This window comes from Rhipicephalus sanguineus, chromosome 1 (genome assembly GCF_013339695.2).
Source record: "Rhipicephalus sanguineus isolate Rsan-2018 chromosome 1, BIME_Rsan_1.4, whole genome shotgun sequence".
Lineage (NCBI taxonomy): Eukaryota > Metazoa > Arthropoda > Arachnida > Ixodida > Ixodidae > Rhipicephalus > Rhipicephalus sanguineus.
The window spans coordinates 226,833,640-226,848,055 of record NC_051176.1 but is presented as its reverse complement, the minus strand read 5'-3'; the positions used below and the strand labels follow the sequence as shown (position 1 = coordinate 226,848,055).

Here is a 14,416-nt window from a genome sequence, read left to right as displayed (position 1 = left end):
CGATGTTGTCTGTCCAGGCGACCGGCTGGGGCCTGACGGAGACCGGCGAGTACGCGGACGTGCTGAGCGAGGCCATGCTGCCCGTGGTGGCGAACGAAAAGTGCCAAGAGGCGTACGAGCGCGCGGGCGTGCCGCTCACAGTGTCCGAGGCCATGTTCTGCGCGGGTCACGCCAACGCCACGTCGAACACGTGTACCGGTGACTCGGGCAGTCCCATGGTGTTCCTCGACGACGCGGTTACCACCGAACGGCGCTGGATCCTCGAGGGCGTCGTCAGTTGGGGGAGCCCGTACGGGTGCGCCGTGGCCAACCAGTATAGCGGATTAACCAGGGTCTTCACCTTCCTCCCCTGGATCAAGCAGTTCATCTGAGCGCGCGAACCTCATTTCTGTGGGCCCGAACGAGCGATGCGTCGAAGGTGCTGCGTGGGCCCGCTCTGACTGAGCACGAAAATCTTGTTCGCTGTACACCAAATTGATGGCCACCCACTGGATCCGGAATGACAAGATAGCGATTCGCTTTTTACGTGCGATGCCCTGTCGACGAAGGGACTCATTTTATTTTACCTTTTTGTTTAGTTTGGCACTCGCGCATGGAAGCGACGGGCCTCAGCTCACTTGCAGTAACGCCTTTTCCCCACAGTCCCCACGTCATGGCTCACATGAGCAGCTGGTCGCGGAAATCAGGCAAGTCCACCATGAAGCAATAGAAAGAGGCCACCAAGTAATATTCCAGTGGCTTCCTAGTCACTGTGGTATTCAGGGAAATGACCAAGCGGACGCAACTGCTCGATCCGCTCGCGACGGTGTCAGCAATATCGCTATTCCCCTGTCAAGATCGGACGCCGCAAAAGAACTTCGTGTGCTTGCCCGTCGTCTAACGTTGGACTTGTGGAAGTCACCGACATTTACAAGTGCACGGCCGCATACCTTGGACCCTGATCTTGAACTACACATCCAGTCCAGCTTATCACGACGTGACTCTACCCTGCTGGTCCGTCGATGGCTTGGAGTGGCCTTCTCAAATGCCTATTCGTTTATTATTGGAATGGCTGAGAGCCCATCATGTGAAGTCTGCGGGTGCAGCGAAATAATCGCGCACCTTCTCTGTGAGTGCACCCTCTTCAACTCCGAAAGGGCGGCCCTCTCAGCCGCATTAGGCCAGCTGGACAACCGCCCTCTCACGGAGAACAAAATTCTAAGGCCCTGGCCTACCCGGTTCTCAACACAAGCCGCTCTGAGGGCGTTGTTGCGATTTCTTCAAGCAACCGGACTCAATGTCAAACTGTGACTGTTGGCAGAAAATGTTGCTGTGAAGTACTTGGACTACGGTCATGACCTTTTCTTTTTTTTTTTTTGTCGCGTGCTGTGATCACATCTCTTCTTCCTGTTCATTCTTTTACATCCCCTTTTGCCCTTCCCACGTACAGGGTAGCAAACCGGAGGCTTCCTCTGGTTAACCTCTCTGTCTTTCCTTTCTCTCTCTTCTCTCACTCTCCCCACAGTCCATTGTTATTCGTACAATCATACGACGTGTGCCCACCTCTCGAGTTCTGCTCAAAACAGAGGTGTGAGATTAGCGCATCTTGCTTGAGGAAACAACCAAGACTGGCTGATTTTCAGGCGTCCAAATAGAGTGAAGGCTACGTAGGCTTGCAGGAAGACACTTTCCTTATAGTGTAGACAAAAAAAAACACCAAAAAAAAGCAAGCGCTGTAGCTTTGAGCTGCGTATTTGTTTTACTGCTACGGAATGAGTCTTCTGCCACCTCGCGCCTAAAATTTTAAAGCATTCGCGCAACGTTTTTATGAGAAGCATTCGCAACTACGTAAGCTGCAAATAGAAACTGTTAATGATCGCAGCATTGTTCCACAAGATCTGCAGGGAAATTTAGAAATTTACTCGTGAATTGCTGAGGACGTTCTACCATTTCTATACCATTTCTTGTACTGCTTCTCCACCTAAGTCAATTCTATGAACTATAAGGAGTGGGGTTCGGCGGGTCTCGTAAGGTAGCTGGCTCCCGCCGTCCCTCCCCATAGCTGATGTTTTCCCAGTGAGGAGGCGCGTTCTTACAAAAAGGAACGTAGGTTTATTTATATTTTAATCAACTCACTCGAGTGAACTGATCTACTATAAAAGACTTCAGCTTTTAAAGCCCCGTGTCTGTCAACGCTGAGGGCCCTGAAACCGATGCCCGCAGCTCCCGCCAATCCTGTGACTTGCCGTCCCGGCGTCCGGCCTCCAGAAAGGAGGCAATGAGCCACACAATACACTTGTAGGTCGGGAAGTCCAATTGGGGAACACACAATTCACGCGCCACGCCCCGACGACTCGAATATAGGAATGTCTGCAAGGAGATTGATTCCGAATTAGGGGTGGGGGTGAAAGGTCGATGACCTCTGCTGCCGGGAACACTCGCAAGAAGCGTTGATAGCTGCCTTCGGGTGGAAGGCCTCACTCGGTTCGATGAAAGCGGCTACAGCGGCGCTGTCCCACGCTGACAAATACCTCACAAGAACGTAGAGGTATCGAATTCGGAGACAAGGAGACAATCCACTCCAGCACGTGCAAACCTTCATGCCTGCGTTCGTGTAAAAGAGTGCAGTGGTTTGGTGAGAATCCCTCCAGAGGTACCATCTCGCGCTGAAAACACCGAGCCAAAAAGGGGTCTCCGAATTTCAACGTCCTTTTCTGGGAAATCTGTCCACGGTGACGTGCCCGGCTCGCTCGGCATAAGCCCCCCCCCCCCCCTCCCAGGAAGATGTGGCGTTCCGTGCCTCCGTCTAAGCGCCGATACGGGGGGGAGACAGCATTCCAGCAGACAGGTGCACGCAAAATGGCTTCTGCCACGAAGAATACCGGAGCCAAACGAAACAGAACTAAGTCATTTTAAACCAAACAGACATCTTTTTCAATAAAATGTAAAGGAAACAATGTCACGCCATTTCCGAACGGGCATACAAGTGTCAGTAATACTTTTATTCGCGTGATGTCCAATTTTTAGATATGGGAAATATCATACAAATAAAGTCCCTAGATTTTTCTTTCTTCTAAAAATCTAGGCACTAGGGAAAGATCTAGGGACTTTAGATACAAACTTTGCCTGGCTATGCAATACCTTCCGTAAAAAAAAAAAAAAAAAAACCTTCCTTCACTCAACTGTGCGCGTTGAAGTCTGCGTACGAGATTCTGAACACACCATATGTGCACAGTGCTGCCCAGCTAGGCTGATGCTAAATAGCAGTGCAATATTCTTACGTTAAAAAGTCATTTTTCATCCAAAAATCACATTTTGCAATAAACTGCCATGCGAACAACTTCCTCTTTTGACTTGATTTTTTTCGTTACTTTCTTTGTTGCAAACGCAAGCACGCGAGAGAGAAGTCATCAGGAAAGGCAGGGTGGATAACCAAGCTGAACTCTGTTGGAAAGCCTGCATCGTGAAAAATGGAAATGCGGGAATGCCGGAGTGCTTTGCGAGATAGAAGTTGGGTAGGGTAAGGCGGGGCGAAATGATGCGCGGGACAAAACGCGACACTAACTTTGTTGTCATTTACACCTAAAACAAAACAAATTATCTCGAGATTCTTGGGATGAAAGGGACATGAAATATGCACTAGAAGCCGTTCAGGACAAACTTTTAAAATTGATATTTATGAAGAAGAATATTCATTCTAATTACCGTAATAAGTTATAGTGTAAAGCGAAATTTTTAAAACCATTTATGCCGTCCGATTCTCGGCAAATCTCCCTGAGTGGGTGGGTGCCCATATTCCTTGGAGCATCACCATCAACAACGTTACTGCATTGTCGCTGCCGCGACGTTACTCGGTGTCCCCAAGGATGTGCTCCTGAGACATGGCTGGGCAAAGATACCTTGAAATTGTATCGCGATACGATACAAGATACTCCGACAAGAAGTATTTCAGGTACGGATAGAAGATACTTCCTGAATAATTGTGTCCGATACTATATTTCCCAATTGTATCTGAAGATACTTCGATGCATTTGCAAATTTTGTTATTGTAGATCTATACTGTATAATGAAGCATCAAAGGCCTAGGTACAAAAGTGTTTACTTGAAAATTTCTTAAGTGCGACCAACTTTCTTTAATTTGAACGAAATACCTGTTTGTATCCCAAGATTTCTGTGTTTCTTGCTGAAAGTATATTAGTCTCATTCGGAAACAACTTATTGGGATTTGTTTGGATGCTTAATATGACAGCTCTTGAACCACTGCGCTTTTAGTGCTTTTTGCTTGGCACTTTTGTAATTGATGGGTGTGGCTGCTCTATTTGGCGACCAGCTAGCGGTTTGCCATCTACTTACAAGAACGTCATTAAGAAGCCTCCGCACGATGGCGCAAATACCCTGTGCAGTCTTACCTTGTCGACAAGCGTATTATCGTTTTCGTAATACCGCATCAACCGACAGGTGTAGATCAGCAACAACGTTGGTAGCGATATTGTTTGTGACGCATCGTGTGAAGACGACGAACTACATAGTCAGCGCTCATATTTTATTGAGGACATAAAACTGCAGTGACTTTTCATATTCTACTTATCTGCTAACGTAAAGCGTTCGTTAGAAACATATTCACTAACGTGCAATCTTTTACCATTTCTTCTCCGATAAAACTTGTGCCGCCAGACACGTCTCGGACGTATTGTAGTGGCACAAAGCGTTGCCGGATAGTACTGCTATTCACGGTATTGCCACTAATAACTCTGCTTACCTGCTGATTTGTAAGAATAAGAAAACTTTATGGTGACCTAAAGAAAAAAAGGAAAAACGAATATATCTAAGTCAAATAGCAAGGCAGTTCGGTATTAAACAATCAAAGTGAATAAGTATATACAGGGTGTTTCACGTAAATAGAACCAAATGTTAAAAAAAATTATAAGAAACATAGTTAACCGCTACTGAATGAAGCCAATGCTATAGGGTTTACCGTCATGCGGCGCTCGTTATGGTACTTTTATAATCCGCATAATTGTTTAATTAAATAAGGTCAACTATGTGACAGTTTTAACATTTACTTTAGGGCCAAGTGCGCTTCGTCACGTCATAGAGCACATTTAAAAACAACCGATCCAAATTTTTTCACGGCGTACATGCTGCGTAGTGAATATTTTCGGGATTTTAAAAACGGCCGCGAAATATGAAAGACCGCGTTACTGAGCTCATGCGGTTCCGTAATGCAGCGCTCTCGAATGTGCTTTGAGCGAAACAACGGGCGCGCGGACCGACAGCCTATCGCTCCTCGGGGACGCTGGCGTTTCCTTGCCGTGTGTGGTCGTCAGAAACGTCGACGCACTATGGAGCGAATGCCGCCCATTTCAGCAGCGGTCGCTCATTTCGCCATGGTCCACGTGCCGTTTGTTTCACTGGAAGCACGTTTGAGAGAGCTGCAGTACGGTAGCGCAAGAGGGCAGTAACGTGGTCATATTTATCGGGCTCTCATTAAACGCCGGAAAAAATCACTACGCAGCATGTACGTTTTCAGAAAAAATCGGAAGGTCGTTTCGGAATGCCTTCTACAACGTAACAAAAGGCACTTGGCCCTAAAAAAAATGCTGCATAGTGCAGCTTCTTAATTAACAATTTAAGCGCGATATAAAAATACCCTAACGAGAACGACATGACGGAAAACGATATCGTTGGTTTTATTCAGCTGAGGTTGACCACTTCCTTGTAAATATTTGGTTCCAGTTACGTGAAACACCCTGTATAAACACGATACAGGCGGCACTCTAGCAGCTATGAGAACAGAGCATGATGTATCGTAAACTTATATGTTAAGGTCAGACAATAGAAAACTCAGTTCCTATGGAAGATAGCATAAAATGGCTCGTGGGGACTCGAATGAGAAAAACGGAGTACTTGGTATTACGTTTCTCAAATGCCCTTCCTAACATCGCCTTTTATAAGATTTTTTTTCTTATAATTTCCAATGTTATATTGCGAACTCAATTTCGCCATTTTACTAAATTGTAACCGGAATTTTCGTTACTGTATACTCTAGAGACGCTCAGATTATTTTACCTTTGTCCTTAACATCGCCTTGACATAACAGTAAACTCGCATGGAATGCAGATATGTAAATATTAGCGATGACACAAAGAGAGTTAAAAGATGAGAATAACCCTAGTAGCACGCAATGTTGTCACAACGTTGAAGCAACTGTCTCAATGTGGCGGCAACCTTGTTATAGGCGTATCTACCGGGGGGGCAAGGGGGGCGCTAGCCGCCCCACTGAGAAATGTTAGGGGGGCGGAGCCCCTCCACTTTCGACAGTGGTCATTGTCGGCTGCAGACTGGGAAACTAACAAGTGAGGCACTTTTACTTGAACGCAGCGATCACGTATTTATGTAAAATAAGTTTCCTACAATCCTTCTGTGACGACTGTCCTCCATGTGTCATGACCACGCATTGTAGGCTCTCTGCGGTGCGGGCTGCCTATTCCACGCTTTCGCGCCTTGCGCTCGAGCATTGCAGAGCAGGCTATTGCTCAGAAGGGGCTCTATAAGATTACAGCTATCTGTCATGATTTTATTTTGCTCGGCCTGGCCTGAAACTTAAGTAATCGGTGACGCAAATACGGGCGGGAACCAGTAAACGTTTTATAGCCCGATCAAGCGCTCTCCTTTTTCAGGAAATTTAGTTTCTTCTTTCAAACGAATAGCATCGCCACTGTTTCATATCCAAGAGGCTGTGAGCTGATGAGTATGCAGAAGTGTCGAGTATTTTAGTTGTGCCGATCCAGGAGAGATAAAAAAGATTCCCACTTTAGTCTCCGATTAGCCTGCTTCACAAGTTACTTATCATATGGTAGCCTGCAGCGGTCGCGGCGGCTTGTAGCAAGGCAGTGGACCCAGCACATTAAGAAGCCTAGCTTTCAAGTTTGCCTTGTAGCTTGATCTACCTCACCAGGGAGATCATCAGCATCCATAGTTTTCTGGACTAAGGCTGCCCACCTGCGAAGGATTTTCTGTTCCTAAAAATGTTTATTTCTCTCTCTACCTTTCTGTCAGCAACGATGAGTTCACAGAAAGTTGTATACGCGCAAAAACAGCTCAACATCGCTATACTACAACTGAAAGTATCTGTTATACACATATGAATCCATCTCGCTCGCTGCTCTAAGTAGCCGCTGACAAAGTGATTGGTGGGCAGCCTTCTTGAATGACGTTCAGAATGAGACACTGTCTGGCTATTCCACCAAACATTTTGTTGTTCAGCACAGTAATGCGCTGCTTATTATGCACACTTCATTTCAACACCGCGAGTTCTCGCAGACTTGTGACGTCGCGTAACAAGGGGGCGATTTTATGGCACAACAAATAGTCTTGACGAATAGCGAAGAACCAATGTCGAACAATACGCTGTATTGAACATAGTTCATTTTTTTTAACGTAGTCATGCGTAAGTGGTAATTACGCGGTGGATCACTTACGCGACATTTGTTGCGTCGTGTTACGAGCACGTGCTGTGAGCATGACCCAGAAAATTTCGACCAATCATTAACAGCTAACGACCTATACGGAAGGAGACAATGCAGGGCAGTTTAACGTTAAAATCGACCTCATTTTTTCAAAGAATATTTGAGCTTACACAGTTTACGTAGGCTATTTACTCGTAGTAGCCTGAGGGGAACAGTAAAGATCCGCTTCACCGCTTCACCGCTTTCCCGTTCACCCCCCACCCAAGCTGGGAAAAGTAGGAGGGCAAGGAACGACATCTAGCATATACATTCGTAGTCATTGACAATCTTATTGTATACACAACCAGCTCAATGTGGTTTCTAGAAATATTATACGACTGAACTTCGTCTTCTTCTTTAGAAAGACTTTATATTAGAGGGCTCTAACAGTAAAGAAATTGGCACACGGCTTATTTTGAAGACTTCTGCTAAGTACCTTGCTTTGTCAGCCACATGTCTTGTTTAATAAGTGCAGAATATAAGGCGCTAGAGTCATATCAGCTCCTTCATACACACTGTATTTACAACGCCAAACTGAGACTGAAGTTTGCAGATGGAATGCTCAGATGAAGACCAGGTTAAATGTGGCTGTACTTTTTAAACTTGACGACGGTAAAATTTCCAAAATGTTATTAACCATTGCTGTGTTGTCCAGGTATAGGACGGCCCAGCCTGCACAATCTCTTTGTGCAGATTCTTCCTTGAGTTCAGACATCTCTATGAATATAAAAAAATGACGCCAAATTGAGAGGAAATGCAGTTCTCTCTCTCTCTTTATATATATATATATATATATATATATATATACATATATATATATATATATATATATATATATATATATATATATATATATATATATATATATATATATATATATATATGGCGGACAGAGTGAGCGACGCCAGCCCCCCCCCCCCCCCCCCCCCCCCCCTCACTCGCGCACGAGTTGGTACGCCACTGAACCTTGTGTAAACATTTGCTGCTACTAGGGAAAGAAGAGAACGTACTTTAGTAGTAGGTTACAAAATACATTTTAGAATAAACAGATGGGCAAAGACTACGCAGAGGACTAGGTAATGTATGGGATGCAAACGGAGGAGAGCAAAGAGAGCACTTGCGCTAAAAATCAAATTATAATTAAAAGAACTTCCCGAATAATTCAGCAGGAAGAACAATGATACAGTACGTCAAAATATTTTCTGTTACGTAAACGCTTGTTCTATCGCAGCATGGGCACCGATAGTACAACGGTTGTTAGAACTTCATTTGCATGAAAGTCAATCTCATCATATGTAAGTCAAGGTTACATCCACACGACTTTTCAAATCGCTGATGTGTGAATGCCGCGAGACGCAAATCAGCCCCATTCTTGCATTCTTGGGACTCTGCAACGAAGCATCACGCACGACAAACTTCGATAACGACAGTATAGCGGCATCAGGACTTGTGCAAAAGACGCCGCACGTATTGGGGTACGCAGCACAGTGGAGTGGCTACGAACAGGTGTCATGGTACCAACACAACCAAGAAGAAAGGAAACATAGAAAAAACAAAAGGTAGGCTGCGCGCAGACGTTCGCACGCTTGTTTTTGTCGAGATGGCTGGAGCGCCATCACGTGACTCTCTCTCGTGGGTTGTCCATAGCTGCCCGGTGGATACCTTCGCACGTGGGCATTGCTGGAAATGAAGAGGCTGATCGCCTCGCTTCATCTTGTAATCACGATGAATGTGACTGGTCGGAAATTTCGTCTATGATGGACAACGCTCGTCTGCTTATACGCCGCCACCTCCCAAAACAGCACCCAGACCAGCGTGTCGCGAACGGATCGTTCCCTCCCCGTGTTCGTGGTCGTGGCTTGCCTCGTCCGTTCCAGAGCACTGTTATATAAACTTATAGTCGGCTCAGTATTGGTGCGGGAACGCTTATACCGTCAAGGAGGTGTGAACAGTCCGTTGTGTGCAGCTTGTGGCTCCTGTTAAACACTTGAGCATCTTATATTACACTGTCCCGCGTTTGTTACGCGGCGGGCTTTGGTGATTAAGCAATATAAATTCCTCGGATTTAAGTGCGCGACAGTGGACGATTACCTCTTTCCGAGAGGTTGTGTATCTCGACGCGACCAGGCCCATCGAGCTCTGCTGACCTTTATGGACCAAACAGATCTGGCCACCCGTTTATAAGCGTTTCTTTGTGTGTGTGTGTGTGTGTGTGTGTGTGTGTGTGTGTGTGTGTGTGTGTGTGTGTGTGTGTGTGTGTGTGTGTGTGTGTGTGTGTGTGTGTGTGTGTGCGTGTGCGTGTGCGTGTGCGTGTGTGTGTGTGTGTGTGTGTGTGTGTGTGTGTGTGTGCGTGCGTGCGTGTGTGTGTGTGTGTGTGTGTGTGTGTGTGTTTACCTATTTTTGTCGAAGTTTTCGTCAATTTTTTTTCTTCACTTTCCTATCTTCATTCCTCTTTCTCTCCTCCATCTTCCTTTCCCTCCTTCAGAAAGAGTAGGCAGGCGTTGTGCCCCTCTAGGTTGCAGTTGCCAGCTTGCTCTCTCCCTCTTTTCTCTGTGTCCTTGTGTATGTTTGCATGCAAATCAAATGAATAATCTGCACCACCAATAGGGACGCGTACTCCGCATCTTCTGCTCTCGCTGGAGCACTCCGGCGGAAATATACACGAATGTCACTGTCGTTGGTCTTATTCAGGTGGCTTAGTGGCAGCGATATCACCTTGAGAAGCGTGATTCAGGTCGATGTTTATTGTTTCGCTCGGTGGTGTTTTATAGCAGTATCTTATATCTTAAGATACACGATACATTATTGAATGTCTCGGAAAGACTGATACAGACACTCGTTTTGCGAGACGTATCGCGATACCAAAAGATACCAAAAGAGTATCTAAGATAGTATCTAAGATACATGTACCTTCGATACTGCCTAACACTGTCCTAAGACGCGTCAGAAAATGTAAGGAATTTCATAACCAAACGCTTCCGAAATGCGTGTTGGAATGGGCACGAAGAGTTTAATCTATCGAACAAGAAAAGCAGCTAGCTCATCGAGCTGAAAGAAAGTCTGGCGGTGCTCGACGTCCAAGCAGTTGTGAAGCAACACAGCGCCAACCTCTGTTTGGATTCATCAATTGTGGCATCGCCACGGTAGCCGTACGTGAACGATAAACCTTGGAAAGCTTAGTGAGTGGCATAAACCATCTTCTTCTCTCACAGAAACACGCACACGCTTAAAAATGGCAACGCGCTCTGAGTTGTCAGTATAGTGCGTGTATTGCGGTGCATTGCACTCCGACAACGTGACCAAGGGATTCGATGCGAAGGTCTGGACAAAGACGTGCGTCGCCTTTATGGCGTATCGGCGTCGTTTTTCGAACGACGCACTCAGAAGTGTGTAGAAAAAAAAAGGGGGTTGGGGGAACAGGAACAGAGACCACGAATGTAATTCAACTTCTTTCGGAAAACTCGGGCCGTTAAGCTCGCACAATTTATGAATGAATGGCTGATTTGTATATATATATATGTGTTTGTGACTGTAAGTACGTATTGTTAGTGTGTATATGTTATCATTGTATATATCATAGTCATCACCCGACTCCTGCAGTAGCAAGCCAGACGATAAAGCAGGCTAACATCTCCGGGGATATCATTAAAGATTGCTATCTCTTTCTCTCTATCTCTCCCTCGTCCGCCTGGTCACCAAGCGGCCGCGTGTGCGCTTCAGCGTGAGCGCGATCGCGCATGTCTGAAACCCGGTATATAGCACTGTCGCGTCGTAGTGTTTGCGTGATCGCGTGCACAAAGGAAAAAGAAAAAAGAAAAAAAAAGATCGAATACTGTTGAGCCGAAGTCGGCAGCCTTACGCAAAAGCTTGGGGGATACCATTCTTAGTGGAGAGGTTTGCGACGCTTCCTGAAGCTATCAATAGATTACGGTCTCTTCTTCGAAAAGCGTTCGGCGCGATAGCTCATGAATGGAGCAATGGTTCCAGCAGTAAATATATAGGTATGTACACTCTATACAGCCAGCCCGACTTTGTTCATTTTCTGACTTCCGCAATGAAAATGTAAAGACTGTTTCGCTTCTCTTTTTGTTAAAGGATAGGAGCAGGAATAATGTATATTTGGGCTCCTGAAATGGTTAACGCTGCTCGAACATCAAAACTGAGGCAGTTTAGGCTGTGGGGACGGGTAGGCCCAGTTACTGATTTAGCCAGTGTCATCTATAATACTGCCAGCAATGACTAGAGAGAGAGAGTGAAGGGGAGGTTAAGTAAGGGCAGGAGTTTAACCGGACTTTGTCCAGAGGAGGTAAATGAGGGGATGAAAGAGAGAGAAAGCATGACTGCAGAAGATTCACAATTCACATTTCCATTGAAGCGTAGCTACATGGAGATCACTTAGGTCAGTAATTGTCTCCAAGTATCGCAGAAGGTCTTGTGTGACTTTCTGGTCTGATGAGCTGTGATGACAGCTAAAATCTTTTCTTCCGTAAAAGGCCGATCTTCAAGTCTGCCCAAGACACACTGGAATGTATGGCGATGTTTATCGAGTATGGCGCAGTGGCATAGAAGGTGACTGATGGTCACATTTGCAGTGAGCACACTCGGGTCAATCAGTCATTCCATTGCGACAGCTGTATGCGTTGGTGAATGCTTCGCCGACCCAGAGCCGATACAGTATTACATAGCGTTCCTCCTAGAAGTCTGTTGGCACTTGCAGCTGGAATGATGGCGGTGACTTTAGGTATACCGTAAGCTATGCCGGTGAAGCTGGGGACGCTGGAGTGAAGTCTGCGCGCTCCACAATCAGACGGCTTGCTGATAACTTTCTTATTCGCAACATCAACGGCAATGAGAGAGGTGACATACACGTCTCGCAATTTGCTATCAGTCAGTGACCTCAGCATAGGCACAGCGAAGAAGCAAATACGCCTAGAATAGAAACAAACTTGCCTGGAACTGAATCAGGCAAACTTGCGTTCACTTTGGCAGTCCTCAATCTATTGTACATGCACAATTGTCAAACCTGACGGTTATCGCATTACACACGCAATTTTACTTCATAACTGTCTCAGAGTGGTGAAAAAAAAAACTTAATGGAGGTGTCGAAACAAAAGTATTACTGAGCAAACTCATGACCCGAGATAATCTAACGATTATGTATAGTTTTTACTTTCATTGGGCACATCTATAGCGGTTCGAGTGTTATTTCGCCTACATTATTTATTTATTTAGTTTTTTATTTGGCAATGTCAACCCCGTTCATGGAGTCATTACAGGGAGGGTAATGTGCATAATATTCACATACACAAAGGATAAAATTCTAAGCAATATACAAATTCATTTACATTATTGGTAATTAGCAAAAAAACATGGCTGATCCCTCTGTCATAGGAATCGGTATAACACGAAAGTGAAACGTGCCTTCACAGACGTAGTTGAGCGTTTGTTGCGCATTCTTTCGTTTCGAGGGTGAAGGAATGAATGCTACAGCAACAAATTGTAATGTCACGCGAAGAACGGCAAGCAGCTCGAAACTTGCAACGCGCTGCTCAAGAAGAAAGGACGCACGGAGCGAACATACACAGGATGAGAGCGAACTAACTGTCACATTTGTAACTTATTTCTGAGTGAGCAACGCGCTCCTTTCGCAAAAGCGGCTGCTGCAGTGAGCCAAGTGACCTTCATGCTCTCAACGCGAGACGTACAAACCACCGCGATCACGAGATAAGGGCAGGCACAAGCGACCACGCCCTGTAGACGCGGGCGCGGCGACGATCTTTCAAGCGCGCTCTTGGAGCCCTTCGCGCCATCTCGCTAGTGGTAACGAAAACACGCTGTAACACCGATCTCCGAGTTCCGCCAGCGGCAAATGGTGTATATAAATAGCTCGCCGTTAGCATCGCGAATAACGTGCCGTCCGTGGCCGAATCGTTTCGCGCTGCGGGGTCGTAAGTTCGATTCCCCGTGACGGAACTTTTTTTTTCTTTGCCCACTCTTAGCCTTTATGTTTTACAACGTCATTTCCGTGACGGAAATACGTCAGTGGAGCCGTGGTGGACCCCGGCATAAAATACTTTAGTGTTAATAAAAACACAAGGATCAATAACAGTAATTTTACAATGAATATCAGCAATGAAATGCTCATACCAAGATTCAATATACACAATTACAAAAAACTCAAATCTAATGCATTTTCAAAATGGAGGGACTGTTCCGTCATTGCTTTATTTCCAGGTTTATGGCCATGCAGGTTTTAGACGGTAATGGCAGCCGAGAATCCCTGATATTGCATTCTAAGAACTGTTTACATCATACTTTTGGCCCCAGCGAAACCGGGGACCAAAGGCAAGCCTTTGTGAGAAGATCGTCATCACTTCGTGTTCATTTTTGCATCCATTGCGAAGCTTGTTTCCTCTCGGACTTGACCAATAGAGGGGGGGGGGGGGGTGCTGTGTTGAAATTTCGCTCCCCTTGACGGGGAACCCTGCGCGCGCCGATGGTAAATTGTTGGCTGCCTTTATCAAAACGGAAATTTTAGTTATTTGGCATGTGTTCATCTTGATGGGAAAAGGTGCGCTCACAGACGCACTCGCTTCTTGTTTCCCTAGTCCGCGCCTGTGAGTGCGCCTTTTTCCATCGTCACCTTCCTGCCGCGAGTCTTTGTGCGTAATGTCCGTAGTCTCTTCCAATACGCTCATATAAATAGACATGTTGGGCGGAGGGGGGGGGGGGGCATATAGATGAAAACTTGAACCTTAAGAGGCACAACGTCTGCCTATACAGTCCAAGAAGGACTGTGCACGAAGGCAGAAAGGGACAATAAAAAGACGGAAAGGAAAGAGGGAAACAAAAACAAACAGAGGGAACGCATTTTATAGCACAACATGAGTACGCGTTTCCCGAATGTGGTGGTAGGCACAATGTTCGCA

The 14,416-nt window shown here is 45.9% G+C and overlaps 1 protein-coding gene across 1 annotated transcript in view; it reads left to right on the top strand.

Moving 5' to 3' along the window:
• The window catches only part of LOC119373592 (clotting factor C), a 149,999-nt gene extending 149,594 nt beyond the window's left edge, over positions 1 to 405 (top strand). The window contains exon 18 of the mRNA XM_037643648.2: positions 341 to 405. Coding sequence (XP_037499576.2) covers positions 341 to 371 — 31 coding nt within the window. The 3' untranslated portion in view covers positions 372 to 405. The remainder of the gene's footprint in view (positions 1 to 340) is intronic.
• The last annotated feature ends 14,011 nt before the right edge of the window (positions 406 to 14,416 follow it).